Source organism: Poecilia mexicana, unplaced genomic scaffold, assembly GCF_051168715.1.
Source record: "Poecilia mexicana isolate PSO_F unplaced genomic scaffold, ASM5116871v1 scaffold_22, whole genome shotgun sequence".
In the NCBI taxonomy this organism is placed as follows: Eukaryota; Metazoa; Chordata; class Actinopteri; order Cyprinodontiformes; family Poeciliidae; genus Poecilia; species Poecilia mexicana.
Window position 1 is genome coordinate 7207573 of NW_028263391.1, and position 21757 is coordinate 7229329.

At 39.8% G+C, this 21757-nt stretch overlaps 2 protein-coding genes across 4 annotated transcripts in view; both read right to left on the minus strand.

Annotated features, from left to right (window-relative positions):
* Positions 1 to 937: 937 nt before the first annotated feature.
* dpysl5a (dihydropyrimidinase like 5a) lies at positions 938 to 12005 on the minus strand. The gene is made up of 13 exons (XM_014968967.2): positions 11849 to 12005; positions 9494 to 9764; positions 6813 to 6971; positions 6212 to 6391; positions 6044 to 6112; positions 5246 to 5290; positions 5066 to 5141; positions 4823 to 4979; positions 4584 to 4725; positions 4053 to 4195; positions 3723 to 3930; positions 3453 to 3621; positions 938 to 2580 (listed from the first exon to the last, which is right to left on the minus strand). The coding sequence occupies exons 2-13, from the start codon at positions 9752 to 9754 to the stop codon at positions 2495 to 2497; spliced, it is 1695 nt and encodes a 564-aa protein (XP_014824453.2). The 5' UTR covers positions 9755 to 9764; positions 11849 to 12005; the 3' UTR covers positions 938 to 2494.
* A 2306-nt stretch (positions 12006 to 14311) lies between these two features.
* The window catches only part of LOC106927686 (DNA (cytosine-5)-methyltransferase 3A), a 47871-nt gene continuing 40425 nt past the window's right edge, over positions 14312 to 21757 (minus strand). For all 3 annotated transcript variants that reach the window (XM_088002791.1, XM_088002789.1, XM_088002792.1), the window contains 6 exons: positions 21612 to 21702; positions 21348 to 21496; positions 20626 to 20711; positions 20384 to 20453; positions 19362 to 19480; positions 14312 to 18882 (listed from right to left, as the gene is read on the minus strand). In XM_088002791.1, the coding sequence (XP_087858917.1) occupies positions 18741 to 18882; positions 19362 to 19480; positions 20384 to 20453; positions 20626 to 20711; positions 21348 to 21496; positions 21612 to 21702 (657 nt within the window). In that variant the 3' untranslated portion in view covers positions 14312 to 18740. The remainder of the gene's footprint in view (positions 18883 to 19361; positions 19481 to 20383; positions 20454 to 20625; positions 20712 to 21347; positions 21497 to 21611; positions 21703 to 21757) is intronic.

Sequence of the window (21757 nt, forward strand, 5' to 3'; positions counted from 1 at the left end):
GGGAAGCGCACCCTCGTTTAATTACAGGGTTCTATCAGCACATAACACAAATAATCTGGTCTTCATGTTGTTCTGAAAATTTGGCCTAATGTTCATTAAACAAAAACACAAATTGGAGAAGCTGTTGGCTGAAAAAGCAGCATCCCTGCTTCTAACTACAGCACAATAAACAATTAATCAGTAATAAAATCAGTAAAAGCAGAGGGAGTGTTGGCAGTCAGCTGTGCTGGAGCTTACAGGTGTGTGTTAACAATGCCCAGAAGGAAAGAGCTCAGCAGGGACTTCAGGGAAGGAACTGTCTTTGCCAGCGGTGGATCATGCACTAAAGAGTCGTTGGGTGAACTGATTCCTTTCGTCTGCACAGTAGATGCTACGATAGTTAGCTGGCCAGGTCCTGCTGCAGCAAAACGCCAGGATAATTCCAACTGCTTCACAGTTTGTATGAAGTTTTAGTTGTTTTCTGGAATGCAATATTTAGCTTTTCTTTTTTACACTCGTCTGTTCAAGAGAAACGATTAAGGGATCCTTGGTGTTTTTCTTTAACTGGTATCTGATGTTAGAAATCCTCATGTCAAAAATAAATATCTTACTATTTTCATTGAGGTCAGAGTTACTTTTGCCACCACATTTCCTAATACTCTTCATTTATTAAGTTAGCCTCAAGCTCTGCCATCTAACTGTGGCTTAAAGTTTAGCTTTAGGACGAAAACCTGTCTTAAATGATATCATAGAATAAGACAATGATCTTAAACAAAACAGAAAAGAAAATAAACAAGCTGCTTACAATAATGTTGTGCAGATAAATAATGATATTAGTGGTGTCTGCTGTTTGTTTTGTGCATTTAAGATCAAATTTAAATAATTTTATAACCTAGTAAGAGCAAATATGTACAAAAGATGCATTCTTGATAATAACCTGTCTCTGATTCCCCTCACGGGCATTTCATCACTTTTATTTCCAACATATTTCAAAAGTATGTTTTGTTTTGTAGGCGTTTGAGGTGAAACCTAACGGTGCGAAGCAAAAATACTCGAAAGCCCAGCATGTGATCCAGCCCTTATCAGTGCTTCGATGCAGGCCATGGTTTCACTGTGGTTTATTTGCACTTAAATCATGTGATAAAGGGCTGCAAGACAAAAACAGGAGAAAGAGGAATTCAATGTGACAACACATTGTTCAGCACCAGTGTACAGTATGTTTGGGAGGGGAAAGACACTGCGAGAGCCACTGGAGCATCACAAGACTACAGAAACGAAAAGAAAGAGCAACAAGCTGTGCATATTCCGGCTTCCACTCACAAACAGAATAAAACCAGGTACTAAGAGGCTTGTTATAAGTGTGAAATTTACAAACCAGCAGCAAAAAAACTTTTAAAAAAGACAACAAAAGCACTAGTGTGTTTCTGCTCTAACTAAACAATCACACATACTGTTAACATCTGAAGGCATGTAGACGCCTGGCACTAACTTCCCGACGCCAACACACTGTGAAAACACTTCCACATGCTTCACAGTGGCGACGTCAGCTAGCCGGGAAGTGTTGGTGGGAGCGTTTAAGCTCCGCCCCCAAAAGAACCTGGACAGAAATGACGGCGACTGACACGTCATGATCTACGCTCTTTTTGTTTGAGGGGGGTTAGGTGTTAAAAAGGCCATCTGGGTGAGACTTTTTGCTCAGTGTGGTCATAAAGAAAAGCAAAATGAATAGTTGTGCTTGACATGATAGTAGCGATCATAACACACATACACAGAAAAAACAAAAAAGAAAAAGTCACGGCGGAGGTTCGTTCACATTTAGTGGGGTGGGAAAAAGAAACCCATCCTGCTGTAAACATCAATTGAGACGCTAATCTGAACTCCTTCGTCTTTTTGATCCCTAGAACGCAAAACAATCCAAACATAAAAATATATACACATTAAAAAAAAGAAAGTTTAGGTAATTTTTCCTTTTTCCTTCCATCAGCTGATCAAAACCGACGAGTTGTTGTACTACATATACAATAGTTACAATTCATTCACCACGGCCCGCAGTAAAAATCATCTTATGACATTAAAGGATGTAAAAAGGCATCTAAACAGTACATGACACAAGTGCAAAAAGTTGTATCTTACAGTGAGGTAACACAATTGTTTCATAAAAACAATGTTTTCTAAACTATACGGTACAGTGCTTTCCCCTAACATGATCCAAAAAAAAACAAAAACTAAAGGAACTCAACAACAAATCGTTTTTTTTTTTTTATGCTGCTTTCATATTTGGTTACCTTTTGACTGAATTTTGGTCGCTGTTACCACATGACAAATGTTTACCATTCAGCAAATCGACATGGATACGGTTTTATGGTCTTAAATAACAGCAAAATTCAAGATAAAAAAACCAAACAAACCAAAATGTGACTCGATCGCTTCATACAGAATCGACTTGTTTTAAAAGAAAGATGAGTCGCCTTGCTCCGCCGCACATTTTCCCCCGTGTTGGGCTTCGTCTAACCAGTTACCAGATCCCGCTGGATCTCCCTCCGGGAGGGGCCAGGATCCGAGCCGAGGATCTCTTTGGAATGTTGTCGTCAATCTGAGCACCTGCAGCCGCGGAGAAAAGGGGAATCGTGAGTTCAGCAGCAAAAAAAACAAAACAAAACAAAACAAGTCAGTGTTTGTTTTCTCTCAGGTTTCTAAAGCGTCGACTGTAAGTGGATTTAAGAAATGAAGGTTGAAACTGCTCCTGGTTTAAGATTTAAAAACACGTTTCTGTGAAACAACTGAAAATGTAAATCTGAGGCGTCAGATTACTGATGCCTAATCTTCTGTGAAGCAATATGCAGATGATAATCAGCTATACTTATAAGCCAGACGAATCAACTGGGTAGCGTTAAATCAAGTCCTGAAGACAGAAAAACCTGGACGAAATTTATTTTTGATTCAAACTTTTCAATTCAGAGATTGTCCATGGATTTAAAGACACAACAAACTCTATATAGACTTCTATTTACAGCAAGTGAGACCAAAATTTAACCAACGGCTTTCAATCTGATGAAAACATTTAGAAAATCTTTTGCTTTCACATCTTGCACACTACTCCTTGTTGATCGATCAGATAAAATCAAAATAAATCACAATGAAGCTTGTGGATGTTGAGTGGAAGAGTTTAACCAGTTCTAACTCCATGTGTAATGCATCTGAGACCTACTGCTTTTGTGAATGTGTGTCTGTTTCTCCCCTTTTTCTCAACACACTAAACAAAGTTATAAATAAATCCCTTGTAGCTGAAGGATTTTTAAGTTCAAAAATAGTGCAGTCATCTCCAGGGGCAACCAGAGCATTTCTAACCCAACAGTCTCTACAGCGCCCTCGTCAGGTCATTTTTAAATGAAGTACTGACGTCCATTTATGGCTTAAAATAATTCAAACTAGTTTCGCCACGGAGCTAAGGCTTGTTCGGTGCCGAGTCTCACCAGACAGGCTGAAGCTGGACTCGTGGAGGTCCCTCACGCCGCCATGACGGGTGCAGGGGCGCGTTGGGGTGTCCAGGTCCGGAGCGCCCGTGTCCCTCTTTCCCGAATTCACCACGGCAACAACATCACCGTTGTAGGGCTCCCTCTCAACAGCTTTCACCGCCTGGCTCTGGCGGAACGAGAGGGTCGGCAAACACGGACAAATCAAGCCAGGAAAACCTGCCAGTCACCATGGCGACTAGAGAAATATCCATGTTGTAAGAGTTTTACCTTTTCTCTCTGCACCATCTTCTTGTAGAGGTAGTCTGGGAAAGTCCTCAAAGGGCAGAACTTCCCAGAACCCTCTGCGCACGTGAACATGCCGTTTTCATAGACCAGACGCCCGCGGCTGATGGTAACCAGGGGCACGCCGCGACAACGCAGACCTTCGTACAGGTTTACGTCGCCTCCCTGGAACTGGTTGTCCACTGAGATGGTCCTGCAGGCAGGCATCAGAACAGAGACGACCCAGTTCAGTCAGACAAAGGCTCGATTGGGCTGTAGAGATAAAAGCTGCAGCGAGACGAGCTGATCGATGAGTGTGCGGATCGGGTTTCATACTTGGATCCCTCGGGGTCCCAGACCACCACATCAGCATCTGCTCCGGGGATGATCCGGCCTTTCCGCGGGTACAGGTTGTAAATCTTGGCCGCGTTAGAGCTTGTGACGGCGACGAAGCGATTCTCGTCCATTTTGCCTCCAACCTGCCCCGGTAAAACGAAAATAAAGTTTGTGAAAATTTAAAAGGTTGAAATGGAAGGAGCTCCGGAAACAATCGTTATCTGACACGCTGTGAAAAGCATTCGCTTCTTAACAGTTTTATTCTGTTTTTCGCTTTTCAGACACACATAAATGTTTCAGATTATTAAGTAGATTTTAATCTCTAAATAAATACTAACAGCAGCTCACAAATGATGATTTTATCTGCTACAGACATTTCCTTAATTAGAAGAAATCTTTACAGGGCAAATGCTTGAAAAGCAGTTTTGGTTTTTGTTTTTATTATCTGTTTTTATTCCCCCAGTGAAAGTGGGTTTTCTGTTTGTGGAAGTTCTCCGGCTGCCAAAGCAGGAACAAAAGAGCCACACATACCACCCCCCGCTCCCAGATGACGCTCATACGGTCCTGAACGCCTGGAAGGCCGTGAGGAATCTTTGTGAAATCATCCTTGCCCATGGCCCTCTGCTTGACTGTGAACGGACGGTGATCGGACGCCAGGACGTTCAGAGTGTCGCTGCGGCGGGGGCGAGGAAGGAAGGCAACGTCAGTTTAGTCGCTGAAACAAACTCCATCTGCGAATGTAAGTGAGAGACCGTGCGGAGTTTCCTCACTTTCCCAGCAGACTCATCAGGAAGTTGGGAGTACTGGGGTCCAGGCGGAGAGGAGGCACGGTGACGTGGGCGGCCGCGTGAGACCAGTCCAGGTGGTAGTACTGCATGCCGTTCAGGACGGCGTGGGCCGTGGTCGTCTCTCCGTGGACGACCTTACCTGAAAAGAAAAACAAGGAAATGCTCACGGTCTAAGAGTGGGATACCTGCTGCAGACGCACAACTTAAAAGTGAGTGAGCTTCAACCTTGCATCTTGGCTGCAGCCACCACGTCGCCTGCAGACATGCTGGACACATTGACCAGATAGATCGGGCAGTGGGCCTGAAGAAGAACGAGCACAAATAGATTTTTACAGCAATCTCAGCACCTCTGTCGGGCCGTGGAGACCGTTTTACGTTTGTGATTAATGCCAAAGTTTAACTCACCCTGTTGGCGATTGTGATTGCCCTGTGCGTTGCTTCTGCTTCCAGCTGCAAACCACACAAAGAGTCAGAAATTATCCTGTTCCACCGCAATAATTTACAGCGTCTTGCTAAAAGCATCTATGACTTTTTGTTTATTATGCAGCCACCACCATTTTTCACTATGACTGTGGTCTGTTTTGGTGCACTATCACAATTATGCACCACTTTGAGGTCAATTTAGAGAGTTGAGAACCATTACTGTCCAGAACCTCAAATGACTCTTTGAAAAAAGAAAGATAGCATAATTTTTTATATATAAACACAGACTCCAGAATTTGTTTTCATGCTTAGATAAAATAGCAATCGTTGTTATTTCAATGTATTTTGGTTTAAGAAAAAAGAAAAACATGAATGAATTTTCTTTAATTCTGTATTTTCGGAAAACCCAATAAGAAAACAACAAAAACCTGAAAAGAACATACAATAAAGCCCAAAGTTATCTATACTCCTTGCAGGTTCCGATATACAGTAAAATAGATTTTAACTCATTGGACTTCCAGATAAAATAATGGCTAATTTAATTGATTAAAATCTTTAATATTGCATAAAAATGCATTACTAGCCACACTCTAGTGGAGGGTTTGAAGTGTAAAATTTGCCTTCGGCACCACAGGTTGCAGAAATCATGTTTTGTAAGAAAAAGTCTCATATGGGCAACATATTTACTGAGATTTTATTGACTCTGACCAGACTAGAGGAGTAAAAAGTTATTTTATCTAAGGTCTAAAGACAGTGGCTGGTTAATTTTGAGTCTCCAACCTCTTCAGGTCGACTGACTTCAATCCCCTCCGGGCCACTGATCCCGAGGTCTAACGCTTCCTTCGCACCCTGAGGATACAAGGCAGCGCATACGTGTTTATTTATTGTTATTATAAACTGTTAGTTGAAATGATCAATGTTTAGTTCTGCACATGGATTCTTCCTAACCTCGGCGACCAGCTCCCCGTTCTCAGCGTGGACCCTTGCAATGGCCCCGATGTCCTTACAGTGCTGCAGGGCCTGGAAGAGTTCGCTGTCCCTCAGCATGAACGTCTCCTTGTAGGCCATGAACATCTGGAAGGAGTTCACTCCTTTCTCTCTCACAAGTTTCTCCATCTCATCTCGGACCTGCACACAAGGAAATGGTCCAGGTGTTGATGAATGGGCACGGGGGCCAACAATACTTGCTTCTGTGCTGAATGTGCAAAATTTGCACATTTGGAGACTGAAAGTTTTATCCATTGTTCTTTGCAAAATAAGTGGACCAGAATCTGATTGGATGGCTGTAGGTGCAGTGTTTGTTTTCTGCCACATGCAACGTTTGGGACAACTTGACATTGTTTAACATGGAGGTTTAACAATAAATGGACAAAATGTGAAAAGAAAATGTGAAAAAATATAACAGAGTACTAATTCTTTACTTTTAAAAGGTACTGTAAAACAGCTTGCTTTAGCTATTTGACAAATTTGTACAATACTGAGTAGATATAATGATGTTGAAGAAGGTTGAAAACATATTTTTAAGAGAGGGAAATGCATAGTTTCATACCTTGGGTCCCCACCATGTAACTCCAACATGAAGAGAGTAATCACAGCAAGCTTTTGGGTCAGCCATGCTGCGGCACTTCTCGTACGCTTCCAGCAAAGACTCATTCTTCTCTGGCAGAACATGTCCGATCACCATCGTTGTACCGCCAGCTAAAGCAGCCTGGAGGAAATCCCAAAAACAGCCATTTATATGTCTGGGTGGCTGGATAGCCAGCTAGCTACCTAGCTATTAAGCTGGCTAACCATATAGATGGACAGCTAGTTAGACAGTCAGCTAGCTATCTAGCTATTAAGCTAGCTAACCATATAGATAGATAGATAGATAGCTAGACAGTCAGCTTGCTATCTAGCTATTAAGCTAGCTAACCATATAGATAGATAGCTAGTTAGTCAGCTAGCTATCTAGCTATTAAGCTAGCTAACCATAGCTAGCTTAATAGAGCTTAATAGAGCTGACTAGCCAGCTAGCTATATTATCTATCTATATATTAGATAGATAATCAAACTAAATGGTACAGGAGACACATACATTTAGCATGAAAAATGAGAAAAACTATTAAATGTGTAGGTAAATGCTTTAAAAGCAAAGTATATATCTTTTGAATGGAAACTAGTTTTTCTTTATGTACTTTTTTTTAACATGTTTTCAAGACATAAATTAACTTAAACATAGACAGAAAGCAGAATGTAAAATTACCAGTATAAAATTACCTTTAACGTTCATACAATAAAGGTTAATGTAGAAACATTAACCTTTATTATTTATTTATTTGTTTATTTCATTAATTTACAGTTCAAAATGAACATGTCACATGCTGACATGAGCACGTTTTGAATAAAATATATTATGTAACGTTACAGAAAAGATGCACTTGTTAACCCAGTAAATATTTACAGAACCACAATCTAATAATCAACACACCCTCATCCCCAACCATGAACTTTAAGACCTTTAACAATGATCCTTACATGCGAAGGATGCATCTACCAGTAGTTAAAGTACCAGACTGACGGCTCCTCATGGTGCAATCATGAGCTATTTAAACCCATTACTATGTTATTACTTTACGACTTCAGTACTTAATAGTTTTCCAGGCCCTAGAAGCAGATTTACTACAGTAAAACTGGATAACCACAGACGACAGTGTGTTTTTGTGTACGAGTGCCTGCCTCAGTGAGCATCTGACCCCAGAGGGACTGTGGAGGAGGACGGCAGAGGGAGGGGTGTGTGTGTCTGAGGACCATTGTTCCTCAGCACAATGGCGTGAGTGAAAAGATTTGCGGCAGTCTTTGCAGCACCCCCTCGGTATCCATGGAGACGGCTAGCGAACTACATTTGTCCCCAGGCTATTTTTATTTTTTTTCTGGTGGCATCAGGGAGGAGACGAGAGAGGGGACGATGAGCAGGGAGGAGAGGGAGCAGCTGTGTCTGTGGGTTTGTTCGACATTCAGCGTCCGTCACCTTTCAGCTCATGTCGCCGTAAAACGCTATAAAGTGACGAGTCATCATGGACGCCGAGATGAGAACGAGACATCTGATTTATTCAGGATAACTCCTTTAATTACATATCAGCCCTGCTCTCAGAATATGGCGATGTAAACAAAGAAAGCTCTGCAAATTGGGAATCCTTTACAAAGAATAAATTTTAAAAAACTTAATTTCCTACAACCTGTTGAAATATGTCTGATAATCATTCAGGCTGCTAGCACCTTAGCGACTTTGTCCCTGTATTTAGTGATTATTCAGGAACATCTATTAGCTCTATTTTTAAACTAAAACATTAAGAAACAAAGAAAGATAAATTTCCTAATTTTATCAAGAGGATTTTTGAAGCTTGAGACTGTAAAGAACCCTTTCTATTTATTTTTTTACTCCTCTTCAGGAAACAAATACGTGTGTATTGCCAATTATGCAAATTAGACAATGACACTTTAGCATCTTCTAACCGATTGCTACATCCTGACTGGAATTGGCAACACACATGGTAAGCCATGCCAACATTACTTACCACATAACAAAAGGCTGAAGACAACTTAAAAATGTGAACTCTAATCATTTTGTCTTTGTTTTCAAGCAGCAAAATGTTCAATTTTTTAAACGGAAATCTGAAGAGGCTAAGTTATGTCAGTGGTCCCCAACCTTTTAATTACCACGGACCGGTACCGGTCCACGGACCGGGGTTTGGGGACCACTGAGTTATGTATCAGCAAGCTGCAAAATTCAAGCTTTCATTCAAGCTTCTTATGTAATTTTGTTAAATTAACAAAAATGTTGCCCTCAAACTGACTACATTAGATATCAATGATAATGATCTCTGAAGTTATTGAATCTGTTCTCAAAAATAAATACCACAGCTTTAGTTAAAGCTTTGTGCTGAGAGTAACTGCGTGCATTTTGCAATAGAAAACTAAATATAAGTGTAAAATCAACAAGATTTGTCCAAGATTGTTGGTTTAGTTTCAACAGAGTCTGAAAAGTTCTATAAAAGTTACGGGGATCAAAAGCACGGTTCATCACTGACATCTCGGCTCAAAGTAGCAACTGAAAACATTTGCATCTGGTGGACAAAATGACACCAAAATCTAGATTTTAAAGCTTCACACCCCAACACATAAATCAAAATCTACATCTTGCACTGCCACATAAAGTTTCCTCCGCTCCTCTTTCCTGCAGGGCGCTACCTTGGTGCCGCTGTAGTAGTCGTCGGCAGTGACGGCGTTCATGAAGGTCTCCTCCAGGTGGACGCTGGTGTCGATGCCCCCAGGAAGCACCAGCTTCCCCGAGGCGTCGATCACTTTGGCTCCTCCGGGGATCATCAGCTCCTTCCCCACCTGCTGGATGATGCCGTTCTCGATGTAGACGTCGGCCTCCTGCGTGCAGTCGTCGTTCACCACCTTGCCTCCCTTCACCAGGATCCGCACCATTGCTGAGCTGGAAGACATGGCTATCGCTCTGCGTCGCAAAGAGAGAAACGCACACGTGACGTTCTTGTGAAAAGTGTGGCAATCGTGGTCCACATACACAAAAAGCTACAGATAATAAGGTACCTCATTCTGCGACAGTTTGAGGAGTTTAACGAAGGGAGAAGAAGCTCTGGGTAATGCTACTCTGTGAAGGGTCTGTCACACTGTGACTGACATCAGCCACGGCGCTGAGGAGGCTGTGTCAGTCACCGCCTGAAACCTGACGTACCATTGCAGTGACGCAGCGGGAACAGAAAGAAGCTGAGTCCGGTTGTAGGTCACAATGAGGCGAACAAGGGTCAATAAGGCCATTATTGTAAAAAAAAAAAAAAAAAGGACGGCCAGTGTGATGCACCTTACAATGACCTGCATCACACTGGGATAAATCCGACAAATATATACAAAGACAGAAATGCGACCAAAATCTCAACATGAGTTATCTTAATTTCAGTGATGATACCGAACAAAGAACTGGCTACTTGGTATTTATTTATTTATTTAGTTAGTTAGTTAGTTAGATATGTAGGTAGGTATTGTTTTTATAGAACATTAAGTTATGTTCTATAAAAACATAACTTAATGCACGAGGACAAAAATAACTGAACACCTGAGTTCAGTTGAGTTCTAAATAAAGGGCTAAAGTAAAATTGAATGTCACAATTTAGTAGTTAATGTACTAGATTCTTACCATTATGGCACACCAATTGTACAATTATGTTTGCTTAAATTTTAAAAGATGACTAAAATTTACTACCATCTAAAAGTCATTTTTATAGTGGCTGCTGTTTGCCTAAGCAGCCAGGACAATTAATTATAATTGTAAAAAACAAACAAATAAATAAATAAAGCCTGATAGTGTAATATAGAAATGATGTACTATTTGTCACTTTGATGTAATTTTTGCTTGACCTGAATACTGACCAGTTCTACTGTTTATTCAGAGTAATTTGAATATCTGAAACAACAGTGATCTTTCAGTAGGTTAAAAAAAGATAAAACAATTTGAACTGCACAATTTTTAACTAAAAAAAAATATTTCTGTTTTGGGGAAGCAATCGCCAAGTTTGCCCCTCCCTGGTCCTGAATCTCTCCACTCAGTATCGGCTCTGGTTGAATTTAGGTTACGGTCCGCGATTAACAATTCATGAGAAACAAAGAAGCAATCTCCTGGGTTCCTCCTGCGCCCTGCCTGGCGGCCTCCCCTCTCCTTCCCTGCGCATCATTTGTGGTTGATGATGTTGGGAGCTGTGCGTGGACGTGGAGATGGTGTGTGCCCACCATCTCCGTGTATCTGTGCGTGCTTGCGTGAAGTGCAGGATGCGTGCGTCTGAGGGTGCGGCAAGTTTACTGCAAGGCATGGCACTCCTTCACGCTTCCAGATCCGACGCCTGATAGTGGGAGAGGTTCTGGAGAATCCATCAGAACCTCCCGGAACAGGTCGAACTGCGCTGTTGCTCCGCTATGATCTCACTTATTATTTGTATTATTATAACACAGAGCTGATCGGTGGCGAACGACGTGGAAGGTTCTTTTTTAAACGGAATGTTTAAAGAATGTTAGGGAATTGTTTTATAGTAAATAAATAGGCAGATTCATGCAGGCGGCTCTTAATGCGCTCAACTTTTATTCCTGATTCATTTTGCGCGCACACGCATAAATAAAAATCTATTCCTCTCCCACTTTTAATCTAGAAATAATTCCAGTAAATATGCAGATTTGCCTAGTTTGGTCCAGGCGTAGTCAAAAATGATGACACATGACACAAAGAAACCGGTCTCCATCATGATGATCAGCTTCACAAGCCAAGACTCAGAAAAACCCACTGTGCTCCCTCTCAGCGCGCCCTCTTCGCAGTAAGGTAACGCTGGAGATCTAAGTGGCCAGACATTAATTAAATCCTGCGGCCCGTCTGGACGGACGGAGAAGGTGTGGTTGAGCTCCAGGGTGTGAACGGCACCGTGAAGCCGCTGGGGAGGGGGATACGGAAACAAAAGTGTCCCGGTAGCAGGGGTGGTGATTAAGATGCAGAAGCCCGCTGGCCTTAATAAAACCGCTAATATGTGGAGCACATACCTCCAGGTTGGGCCTGTTGCAGCTGCTCCAATCCGCGCTCTGGTTACTTTCTGACCGGAACAGAAGGCAACACAATCCGTGGACGGCCCTTCCCAAGCAGATGCACACACCAGATGGATACCTTCCCGGCCGGTCTGGGACCAGCACACCGCAGCAGCAGCAGCGTCAAGTCAGCGAAGCGGATTGAATGGAAACGTCTGATGTCAAAATAAATGTCAAATGAAATCAAATACTATTTTACGTCACCGTTCAAAATAATTAACTTTAAGGAAGCCATATAGATAAATTAATCAATTTATGTTTATACTAGTAATTTTAAAAAAACCTACCTTGAAATACTACAAACACTTTATAATGCTCTTTAGATGACTGTTGTTGGGTTTAAACAGCAGAAATTACGGTATACAAGAGTCTAAATATTAACAGGTCAAATTAGATTTATGTCGTAATTAAACAATAAAAATACTAACAAATAAACCAACATTTCTGTTATTGTACATTTGTTGACGGTATAATAGGCCTCGCTACCTGACAGCCACAAAACAAAACTCTGTCAAGGAAGAAAATACAATTATTTAATAATAAATAAAAAATTATTCATTTCTGCCTTTTATTTTGTAGCAGCATATCCTATGATCCGGTGGCGATTTGTGTGTGTTGTTTTTTTTTAGCTAACCTTCCGCGCGCCGCAGCATCCACGGCGCGAGACGAGGCGACGCTCCAATCAGCGGCGCTGCGTGAAGGCTGGTCTCTTCAACAGCCAATCACAGCAGACGTAGGGCGCGTCCACTCAAGGGAGGCTGTACCATTATCGTAAGAGGAGGGAGATGAGAGGCAAGCATCACTGATAGAACATTTTATCTGAATGGGGTTTAAAAAGTTACTAGCTGTTAGTATTCTCTTCCTACCGAGGGTAATTGAGTTGTGAGTAACAGGACTCTATATTATTTAATATTTATGTATATTTTCCTCGCTGACTTGTAAGTGCTTTGCGGTTATATTAGGAATATATAAATAATTTACAAAACTACAATTAGGCAAAGTATTTACATGTAGATTCATCATTTATTTTTGTGTAGTTTATATGTGTTGTTAATATAGAAACATACAGTCGTATTCAATAAATTAGAATATTATTGACCTAATTTACTAAATGGAGCATGTTATAGATTAATTACATACAAGCCTGTTTTTAAACCATTATGATTTTACAGCTCATTAAAACACAACATCTGGGATTAGAACATTACATCAGATGAATTTTTTATAGAGAAATATTTCTTCAGAATGCATATCCTAATTTATTTAATACGACTGCATATAATAAAACCCAAAAAGTTTGACCCAATTCATACAGCTTAAAAGACAACTACCCCTAATACTGACCACATTTGTGTAAGTTTATGAATTAAAAGTTACAAAAAATCTAAAATTTTCTGGCAATTATCAAATAGAAATAAGTTGGATAATTCTAACCAAGCTAAAACAAGAAAAGTTTAGTCTTATTTAACTTCAGAGGGAGAAAAAAAGTGTAAGTGTCTTTTTTTTTTCTTTTATCATTTCAATAACCAAGACCACCGCAGCTGCCTTCACCTGTCATACGCTATCTCGCTCTTCCCAAGTCCTCTTTTCCAAATATTTATGTCATTGGGGATAATCACATCGATCCTGTGCTGCTTATCAATGATCACAACGTCCGGTTGGTTGGCCATTATCATGCTGTTTGTCTGAATCCGGAAGTCCCATATATCTCAGTTCCGTCATTCTCTACCACTTTTTCCCACTTTGACTTAGGAGTCTCCAATTCATGCTCTTCCCAGATGTTTCTGTACACGAAACCAACCACTAAGTTAAGGCGTTCCATCTATTGCTTTGCTGCTAGCATTCTACATCCTGGATTGTTACAGGTGGGATCTCACCTGTTGTGGTAAATCTGGGCTTCTATTGCTCTGGTGCTCCTGTCCTGTCCTTCAGCCACCAGCCACTTGGAGGACTTGGCCGTATCAGCCACTTGAGCTATCCTATCGGTGGAACCTCTCATGATGGTTTCTTCAGTTCCTTCTCGTCCAGTCTTTTGGATGTATTCTTGGAGCTTGGCAATTTCATCTTGGACGGCGGCTCTGATGCTCGTGAGGCCTCCGCCTCCTTCTGTGTGCTTAAGTGTAGCCAGTGGATACTGGACTTGAGGTGGAACCCACAATACATGGTGAGTAGCTTTCGTGTTTTAACATTAGTGGTCTAAATTTCCTCCTTTGGCCAACTTGCTACACCAGCAGGGTATCTGATTACTGGCAAGGCTTAGTTGTTGCCTGGACCTTGTCCCTGGCATTGAACAAGGTCCAATGGCACCTTGAAACGGCAATGAAAGGTAAGTTATTAGAGTCTACTTTACTCGTTCCGGGTGCATAGATATAAAGTTGTATATACTTTATATATAATGAGGCAGAAAGTGGTAGATGGCTGTTTTGTTTTTTTTTGTTTTTTTTTGCACAAAAACAAGACATTTATTCAAGTGTTCTCCAGCACAAGTACATACAGAGCCTTTATCTTGTCTCTGGACACTAAACATAAGTATGGGGGAGTCACGCGGAGAATGGGTGCTACATTTGCTGTATGAACTGTTCTTGAGGAGAAAAGAAAAAGCGTATATAGGCCATAAAACAGTTATGGCAGAAAGAAAGTCAAAAAGAGTGTATCACACAGTATTGACCTTCCTTTAACAGTAAAAAACAAACACAAAAATCTGGTTGGTGATACAAAATAAAGGGCAAAAAAAAGCATCAGTTCAAAACAACAGCATGATAATAGACATGAATATTACAGCATGGAATGTAGGGTTAAGAAGCAATGCGCGTAAAGCATACAGTATGCAATAGTAAAAATGATTACTATTTTTTTTTCTCACACAATTTCCCACAGATAAAGCACCAACTACAGCAATCTAGCAATCTATAGTCTAAAACAATATAGGAAACCTTTCTTTACTGTTACTCCTTTTTTTTCAAGTACAAAGTTAAAATGCCTTTGTTAATATATTTGTATGACTGACATAACAGGTCTTTTTTCATCACTACAAAGAACTCAAAACAGTCATTGTCATTTTCATTTCTCTCCCAATTAAATATATGTTTCTGGATAAGATAAACTGTTTAGCACCATTGGAAACAACTACAATCCCTCTTTTTACATAAGCAGAAAGGAAAAAACATTAAAATACAAACTAAAATAATAATAATAATAAAACACCACCAGGTAGGGCTGTGCGCTAACACTGAGACCATTATGCTTAAAGCTGTCCATTAGGCCAATGCTAACATCACAAAGACATTGAATCTGGATTCACACAGATTGGGATGGAAAAGCTAAAGTCTAATGTTTAAAGCAAGTTCTGAATCAGATTTTCGATTATTTTTTTTACTTTTATCAAAAAAAATGTGTTGTGGATGATATATATTAGGAAAGAATATTTGTACATCTTATGTGAAATAATAATAAAAAAGAACAAAGATGAATTGGAAAACAGTGACTGAAAATTTCTATTTACAAAATGTAAAAATTTTTTTTTACAAAGATGAAGGGATGTTGGATTTTTCTTTTGTTTCAGGACAGGGAAAATATTACTCTTCCGTGAGGACAAAAATTATGGCGATAAGGTCACTTAAGAAAGTAATTACATAGAGAAATAAAATTTTAAAAAATTTCAATCTTAAATACCATATAGATTAAGTGATAACATCTGCTTTCATTAGGCTCTTTAAATCTTTTTAGAGCTGAAATCTTTTGTCAAACACTACGTCAGTTTTTTGTTTTGACAAACCGCGGCGTCGAGCCTCCTGATTTAGCTTTTAGTTTAAAATCAGGAGCAATGGCCTCCCTCTGGTTCCGAGGGTGGCTGTGATCCGCACTCTTAAAAATTTTCAGGGAAATACCAGAGGCCCGAGACAAAATATAGACGAAAAGGAGATGACATAATATTTAAACTCTGGCAGACATTTTTCTTCTTCTACATTCGTTGAGTTTGGGCGGTAACTAGGCATGAGCCGCTTGCAGGTCCTAAGGTATCCCGAGGTTTTTAAAACATTACCGTTTGAAGCCCGATAAAAAAAAAAGTCCATCATACTATTTCCTATAGTTCAAAAATCATTTTCAAAGAGAAGCCCAGAAAAAGTGCTTGAGTAACCGAAGTTAACTTTCCTGGCTGCACAGCGCTACAAATTTAGCTTTAGCAAAAAAAAAAAAGTTCCGGTCACAAACAGCTGGTAGTTGTTCGAAAGGTGTGGAAATTAAAGAAGCGCCGCCTATCGCTCTTTTTTATTTTAAAGATTGTGCCAATTTAAAAGCATAGTTGGCAAGCTACGAGCAGCTTGTGTGCTCTGATGGCGCAGAAAGCCTGACCAATTCCCGAGCTAGCATTAGCTTGTTACATATTAGCTTAGGAAGAAAACAACTGAATTTATCCGTTGTTTACGCTCCATTTCCGCTTAAGTCTACGACAATGTACGTTATAGCTAACCCTATATTACACCAATAATCAATAGGTTGCATTACTTTAGCAGCAGCAGGAATAATTGTTGCCTTTTTCTTCTGATAAAAGCAATTAGATCTTGTTATTGATCCTTATTCTTAACTTGTTTGTACAAATACCAGGAAGCCGTGGTATTTTCACCCAAAGTCACACGGACCCATGCCTAGTGGTGAGAGGGTTCGCTGCTGCTTTAAAATAGAGTACAATATGAACAATGGAGGAAAAGGAAAGGTCAACAAACATCAATCCACCAACGGTACACAGTCCAATAACAAGTTTCACATATCAAAATCCATACTTGTACTTCTATTGGCACAGCCCTACTGAATACAAAAAGTATTACACAAGGGTAGATCAGTTCACATCATAAAACTAAAAAAAATAAAAATAATTCACAAGAATTATCATTTAATAATGATAAAAAATAATAATCAAGAAAACAAGAAAGTATACATATAAAAGTGCTTATAATGTTGATAAAACAGCACAAAATTGCTATAAAAGGTAGAAGAACCTTGTGAAGCCGCACCATGTTGTTGAGTTTTTGCACCTGACAGTTGTTTTTGTTTTTTTTTTCAGTTGAGAGAGGCGGACGTTGAGGAGGATGGTCACCGGGCCTCCAGCAACAGCGCTTACTAACAGTTGTACAGTAATATCGTTAGTCGGGGTGACACTAGAAAAAAGTAGCTCACCGGAGACTTAAAAAGATTTTTTTTTGTTGTTTGTTTTATTTATTTATTTTTTTAATGACAGGAAACATCATTCCCCATGTGGCTAGCTTCACACCCTGTTTGTGCAGATGCAGGCCTTGGGCCTGAGTGCAGAAAGGCTGGGAGACCAAATGAGCACCAGTAGAAACAGTACAAAAGTTGTAAAAGAGGACAGGCTCTGTGTTGCAGTTTAAAGTCTGTTTCCCAGAACTTAGTACATCTTTTTTTTTTTTTTTCAATTAAATGTAAAAACATCCAGCAGAAGTCTTTCGAGCAACAGGTTAAAGAGCTCTGTGTTGTCTAAAGTCGTAGTGCCACATGGGCTATGATGTCTGTCATCATCTTGAAGCACCATGGTGTTGTAACCATATTACAGTAGTACCTTTATTACCTTCAGCTGTGTATAGAAACCATAAACAAAGAGGTATTTGTGATCTGGTGTTTTGGATTTTCAGAGACATGGCCCTCCCCCGACACCGAAGCGAAACGGGGAAAAAAAAAAAGAAAAGAAAATTCGCTTTTCACATCCCTGTCGAGGCTCAGTAGCTGGAAGCACGGCTGCTGCGTTTGCACGTCACGACGTGGCGCAAGTGGCGCCGATGCGTTTCACGCACCTAAAACGCCGTCCGCATGCTTCTCGAGAGATTTCCGTCTCTTTAGTAAAACGCGTTCGGCGCTCGAGTGTCTCAGTGTCTCAAGAGGAAAGCGTAGTCTCAAGAATTATGATGTGAATTTTGTTCTTTTTTGATGCAATCAATCAAAAAAAAAGTTCTCAATAAAAAAACAAACATGTGAAAGGTAGAGAAAAATGCAATTAAATGTTTTGCTTTGTAAAGATAATACAATTTAAGCTTAAATTTGAATCTACAGGTTTGCTTTACAAAGCTAAAAGTTTCTTTTGCGCCTCCACAATTTTGGGTTGAGAATATTTAGCTTGAAACCACTTTTTGGTTTGCTGTGCAAACATTTACTGCAAGAGTGGGGGAGTATAAAAAAATATCTTTTGGTTAGGTCAGGTTTAATTATTCTCTACGTTGTAATTTTTTCAAGCTGGACTCTATTTAGAGGAAAAGCTAAGATCTCAGAATATCTGTTTAGTGTTGAAGAGTCCAGTACAGATTTGCAATATTTCAGTTTTTGCACAAGAACTAATCAAGTCAAACAATAGTAAAAAATAAATAAATAAAAGAGTTTAAGCTATGCACTGAAACAAACCCCACGAGACCAAAGATTTCAGACGAGAAGAAAAGTTTAGCTTTGTGATCCAAACTTTTTCATTCAAAACAAAAACTTTTGGATTTGAAAGCAAATGTGTTTTTTTTTCTTCGCAAAATAATAGTATTTCCAATTTGTATAGTTTTGGTTTAAAATGTTTTGTTTTTTGTTTTGATTCATCGTTTTAAAAAGGAACAAAATTCCACTCATACAAGTATAGCTCGCACAAACATATAAACAATATTCGATAACAATGCTAAAAGGTAAAAATGACAAAAAAAAAAACAACCCAAAATTAAATAGAATAAGAATTACAATTCAAATACAAGAGATAATGTGAATCTATGTCAATGTTTGCAAATTATACCAGAGTATAATCTGAGAATCAAGGCTCTTATTATTTCTAGTTCCTAAAATAGCCTGAAAGGCAACGTCTCGCTCCTCAAACACAGGCAAAGTAATCTTTAAGTGGTGCAAACAGGTGGCGGATGACGGGGACGCTCCACGCTCGGCCCAGCAGCCTCTGCCTCGCCAGTCGGCTCATGTTGGAAACGTCTGTATAGTGGACTGGGAAGCCGAATACCCTGACGAGAGAAACCACAAGCAAACGGGATCAGATCTAAAACCAAAAGGCTCATCTTAACCTCGAAACCTTCAAATTATAGTTTGTCTGAGAAGTCGTCGTCATCGTTTGAATCAAATTTAAATGGGGTTGAGAAATGCAAACAAAACAGAAAAAGAAAAACAAAAAAACTGGTGTTCCACAGGGAACCATTTCAGATCCCATTATTTTTAGCTTACCTATTAACAGCCATTTGGTGGTGCAAAATGTTTGCTCCGTCACAAAGCGCCGCCAATTAGCCCCAGTCCCACACAGGTCCACCAGACTAGTAAACACCTGGTGAAACTGCGCATCCGAGTGATTGTAGACAGCTTTTTTGTTGTGACGATTTGCTCCTTATGGAGTCTTGGCAAGAACAGGAGCTTCTTAAAGGGACAGAGGCCCATTTCAAAGCGCCTAAAGAGTACACGCACTCTTATTTCATAAAAAAATCATTCATACCTTTCCATCTCAGGGCACCAGAGGATGTCTTCTTTTTCGTTCATATAGACGGGATAATGCTGGTCCTTTCCTTGCTTGATGGAGTTAGACCTGGTGGTGATGGTCCTGACCTTCTCAAACTGGAGAAAAACAAAACATGAGTCAAAATAACAAGGTTTTCATTATTTTAATGAGTAATTAAGCTATAATTCTTGTAATAAATAATGTTTTTCTTATTTAAGAAATATCATAAATTAGCGGTATTTCTCAAAAATTCTTGGCACAGATCACAAGATTGGAGCCGAGGATGTGGAAATTTGTGTATTCCCGAATCAAGGAGACATTTGCCGACTTTCAGAAACCATATCATACCATACCATAGCTTCAAAATTCTCCTGGATAGCGGAGTATTAAATGCGGCACGGGCCTAAGTTGATGGCACCTATGAAGATGTATAGAAAGCTCTAAAATAAACCAGTTTTTAGTGTCTAAGCATAATCTCTCAATGAAATCTTTAGAAAAATCTAAGCTTTAATTCGACTAAATTCATTAATTGAATTGTATGTGTCTGGATTTGAAATAAGGCACAAAGCTGCTGAGTAGTGAGCCATTCCCAATGTAAGATACGGTGGAGGATCTGTGATGCTGTGGGTCCAGACATTTAATAAAAACTTGGTGGAACCTCTCAAACTAAGAACTCATAGTCAACAAATTTAACAGATACAGACTAAGAGCTGTTGTACAAGCTGTAGACATCCGACACTGAATTAATGATTTAGTAATTAGGTTAGTTAGTATTTTCAAACGTGAAAGAGTTTTTCTACCTCACTGAAATTCTTAAAATTTCAAAGACATATTTTAAGTAAGATTATTATGACAGGATAAATCCATAAATTGACCTTTTCTACACATTTACTATGTAGCCACCACAATTTACAGCATGTAGGAGCAGAAATAAATAAGGAACCGTTTATATCGGTGACATTTGTTTTTAGCTACCGTTTTTTTCTGATGGATTTTTGTGAACTGGTTGATGTTCGTACCTTTGCCGTTCTGCCGTGCTCCAAACAGTCCTGGAGGTCCAGCCTGTCAGAGCACATGGCCGACAGAGGTCTGAAGAGGAGAAACGAATGGGAGCCGTTTACAATGACATGAACTGAAGTTGAAAGCTTTCGTTTGATGGAGAATCTCCTACGACAACCACCCGAACACTCTGGAGATGAGATATATCTACAGAGGCTTCTGCTTATCTTTGATGCTTCTTTCTGACAGTGCAGCCACTAACCTGTTCATGCCAGGGAGGTTACCCCAAAAGTAACGGGCACGGTGGGCAGCAGACACCTCCTTGGCATCAATCATGACTGGATTACACTGAGATTAAAGACAAGGAAGATTAAACAGTACAGCTTTGTTTCCAGTAAAACACAGTGGAGTTTTTTTTTTTTTTTTTTTAATTAAAATGAAAAAAAAAAAAAAAATCTGTGAAAAACAGAAGAGGAGCTGCATCTGTTGAGTTTCATCCTTAAATGGACCAACTAATTTACTTTACTTTAATTTAACATAATTTAATTTTAAAAGCCAGCCTAGGGTAAGTCATTTTGTCTATGGCATAGTAATCTATAAAATATAACATAAAATCAAAATTTACAAACAACCAAAAAATCTGAATAATGTTCTTATTTCCTCTTATGTCACAGCTCTTATAGAGAGACAGGAATTAAATTGTTTTGAAGTACAAATAATGTAAAGTTGAAAGGTAATCAGGTGTTTAAAATGCAGTGATAAGAAAAAAGCAACATGAATCTCCTCATTACTCCTTGACAAGAAATCGCCACAAGGGGGCAGTCACAACCCAGTAATCATTTGGTGCCTTGTTAAAACAAAGTTTACCCACGCATAACTTGAGGCAGATCATTTTATATATTAAAAGTACAATCAAGAGGAGGTGTACTGTCTTGTTTACTATGTTTTACTCGCAGGCAGTCCTCGATCACTGTAGGAGCTAACCTCTAGAAAGCGAGAGATGTCCCTCTTGTCGCTCACACCCATCGCAACAACGTTTTCAAAGAGCCAGAAGAACGGTCTGTCGTCTCCTTCCTTGGGCCGAGCCTCGTGGAGCAGCCGGTAGAACTCAAAGAAGAGGCGGCCGCTGCCTCCTGTGGGGCAAAAACAGTCCCCACATTGAGGAACAGTCTTGTGTTTTGTATCTGGAGCAGAAAGATTTATAAAACACTACAGGGGAACGTAAAAAGAGAAGTTGCGTGAACATACCATAAACGCCCTTCCGAGCAGGGTTGACTATTGAGAGGTCGTTGCAGGGACTTCCACCAATGACAAGGTCAAATGGACCCCACTCCTGAATCTGTCCAAAGACGTGACACAAAGTCATACAAAGAGAGAAAAATAATCACGTGCAA

Bases quoted from the DNA above. Each gene is read 5' to 3' on its own strand.
- dpysl5a (XM_014968967.2), bottom strand. From the start codon at position 9,754: ATGTCTTCCAGCTCAGCAATGGTGCGGATCCTGGTGAAGGGAGGCAAG. The intron at 4,980-5,065 runs GTTGAAGCTCAC...TTTTCTTTTCAG, and splicing joins GGCTGCAGCCAAGATGCAAG to GTAAGGTCGTCCACGGAGAG. The intron at 3,931-4,052 runs GTATGAAACCCG...GCCTGCCTGCAG, and splicing joins TGGGACCCCGAGGGATCCAA to GACCATCTCAGTGGACAACC.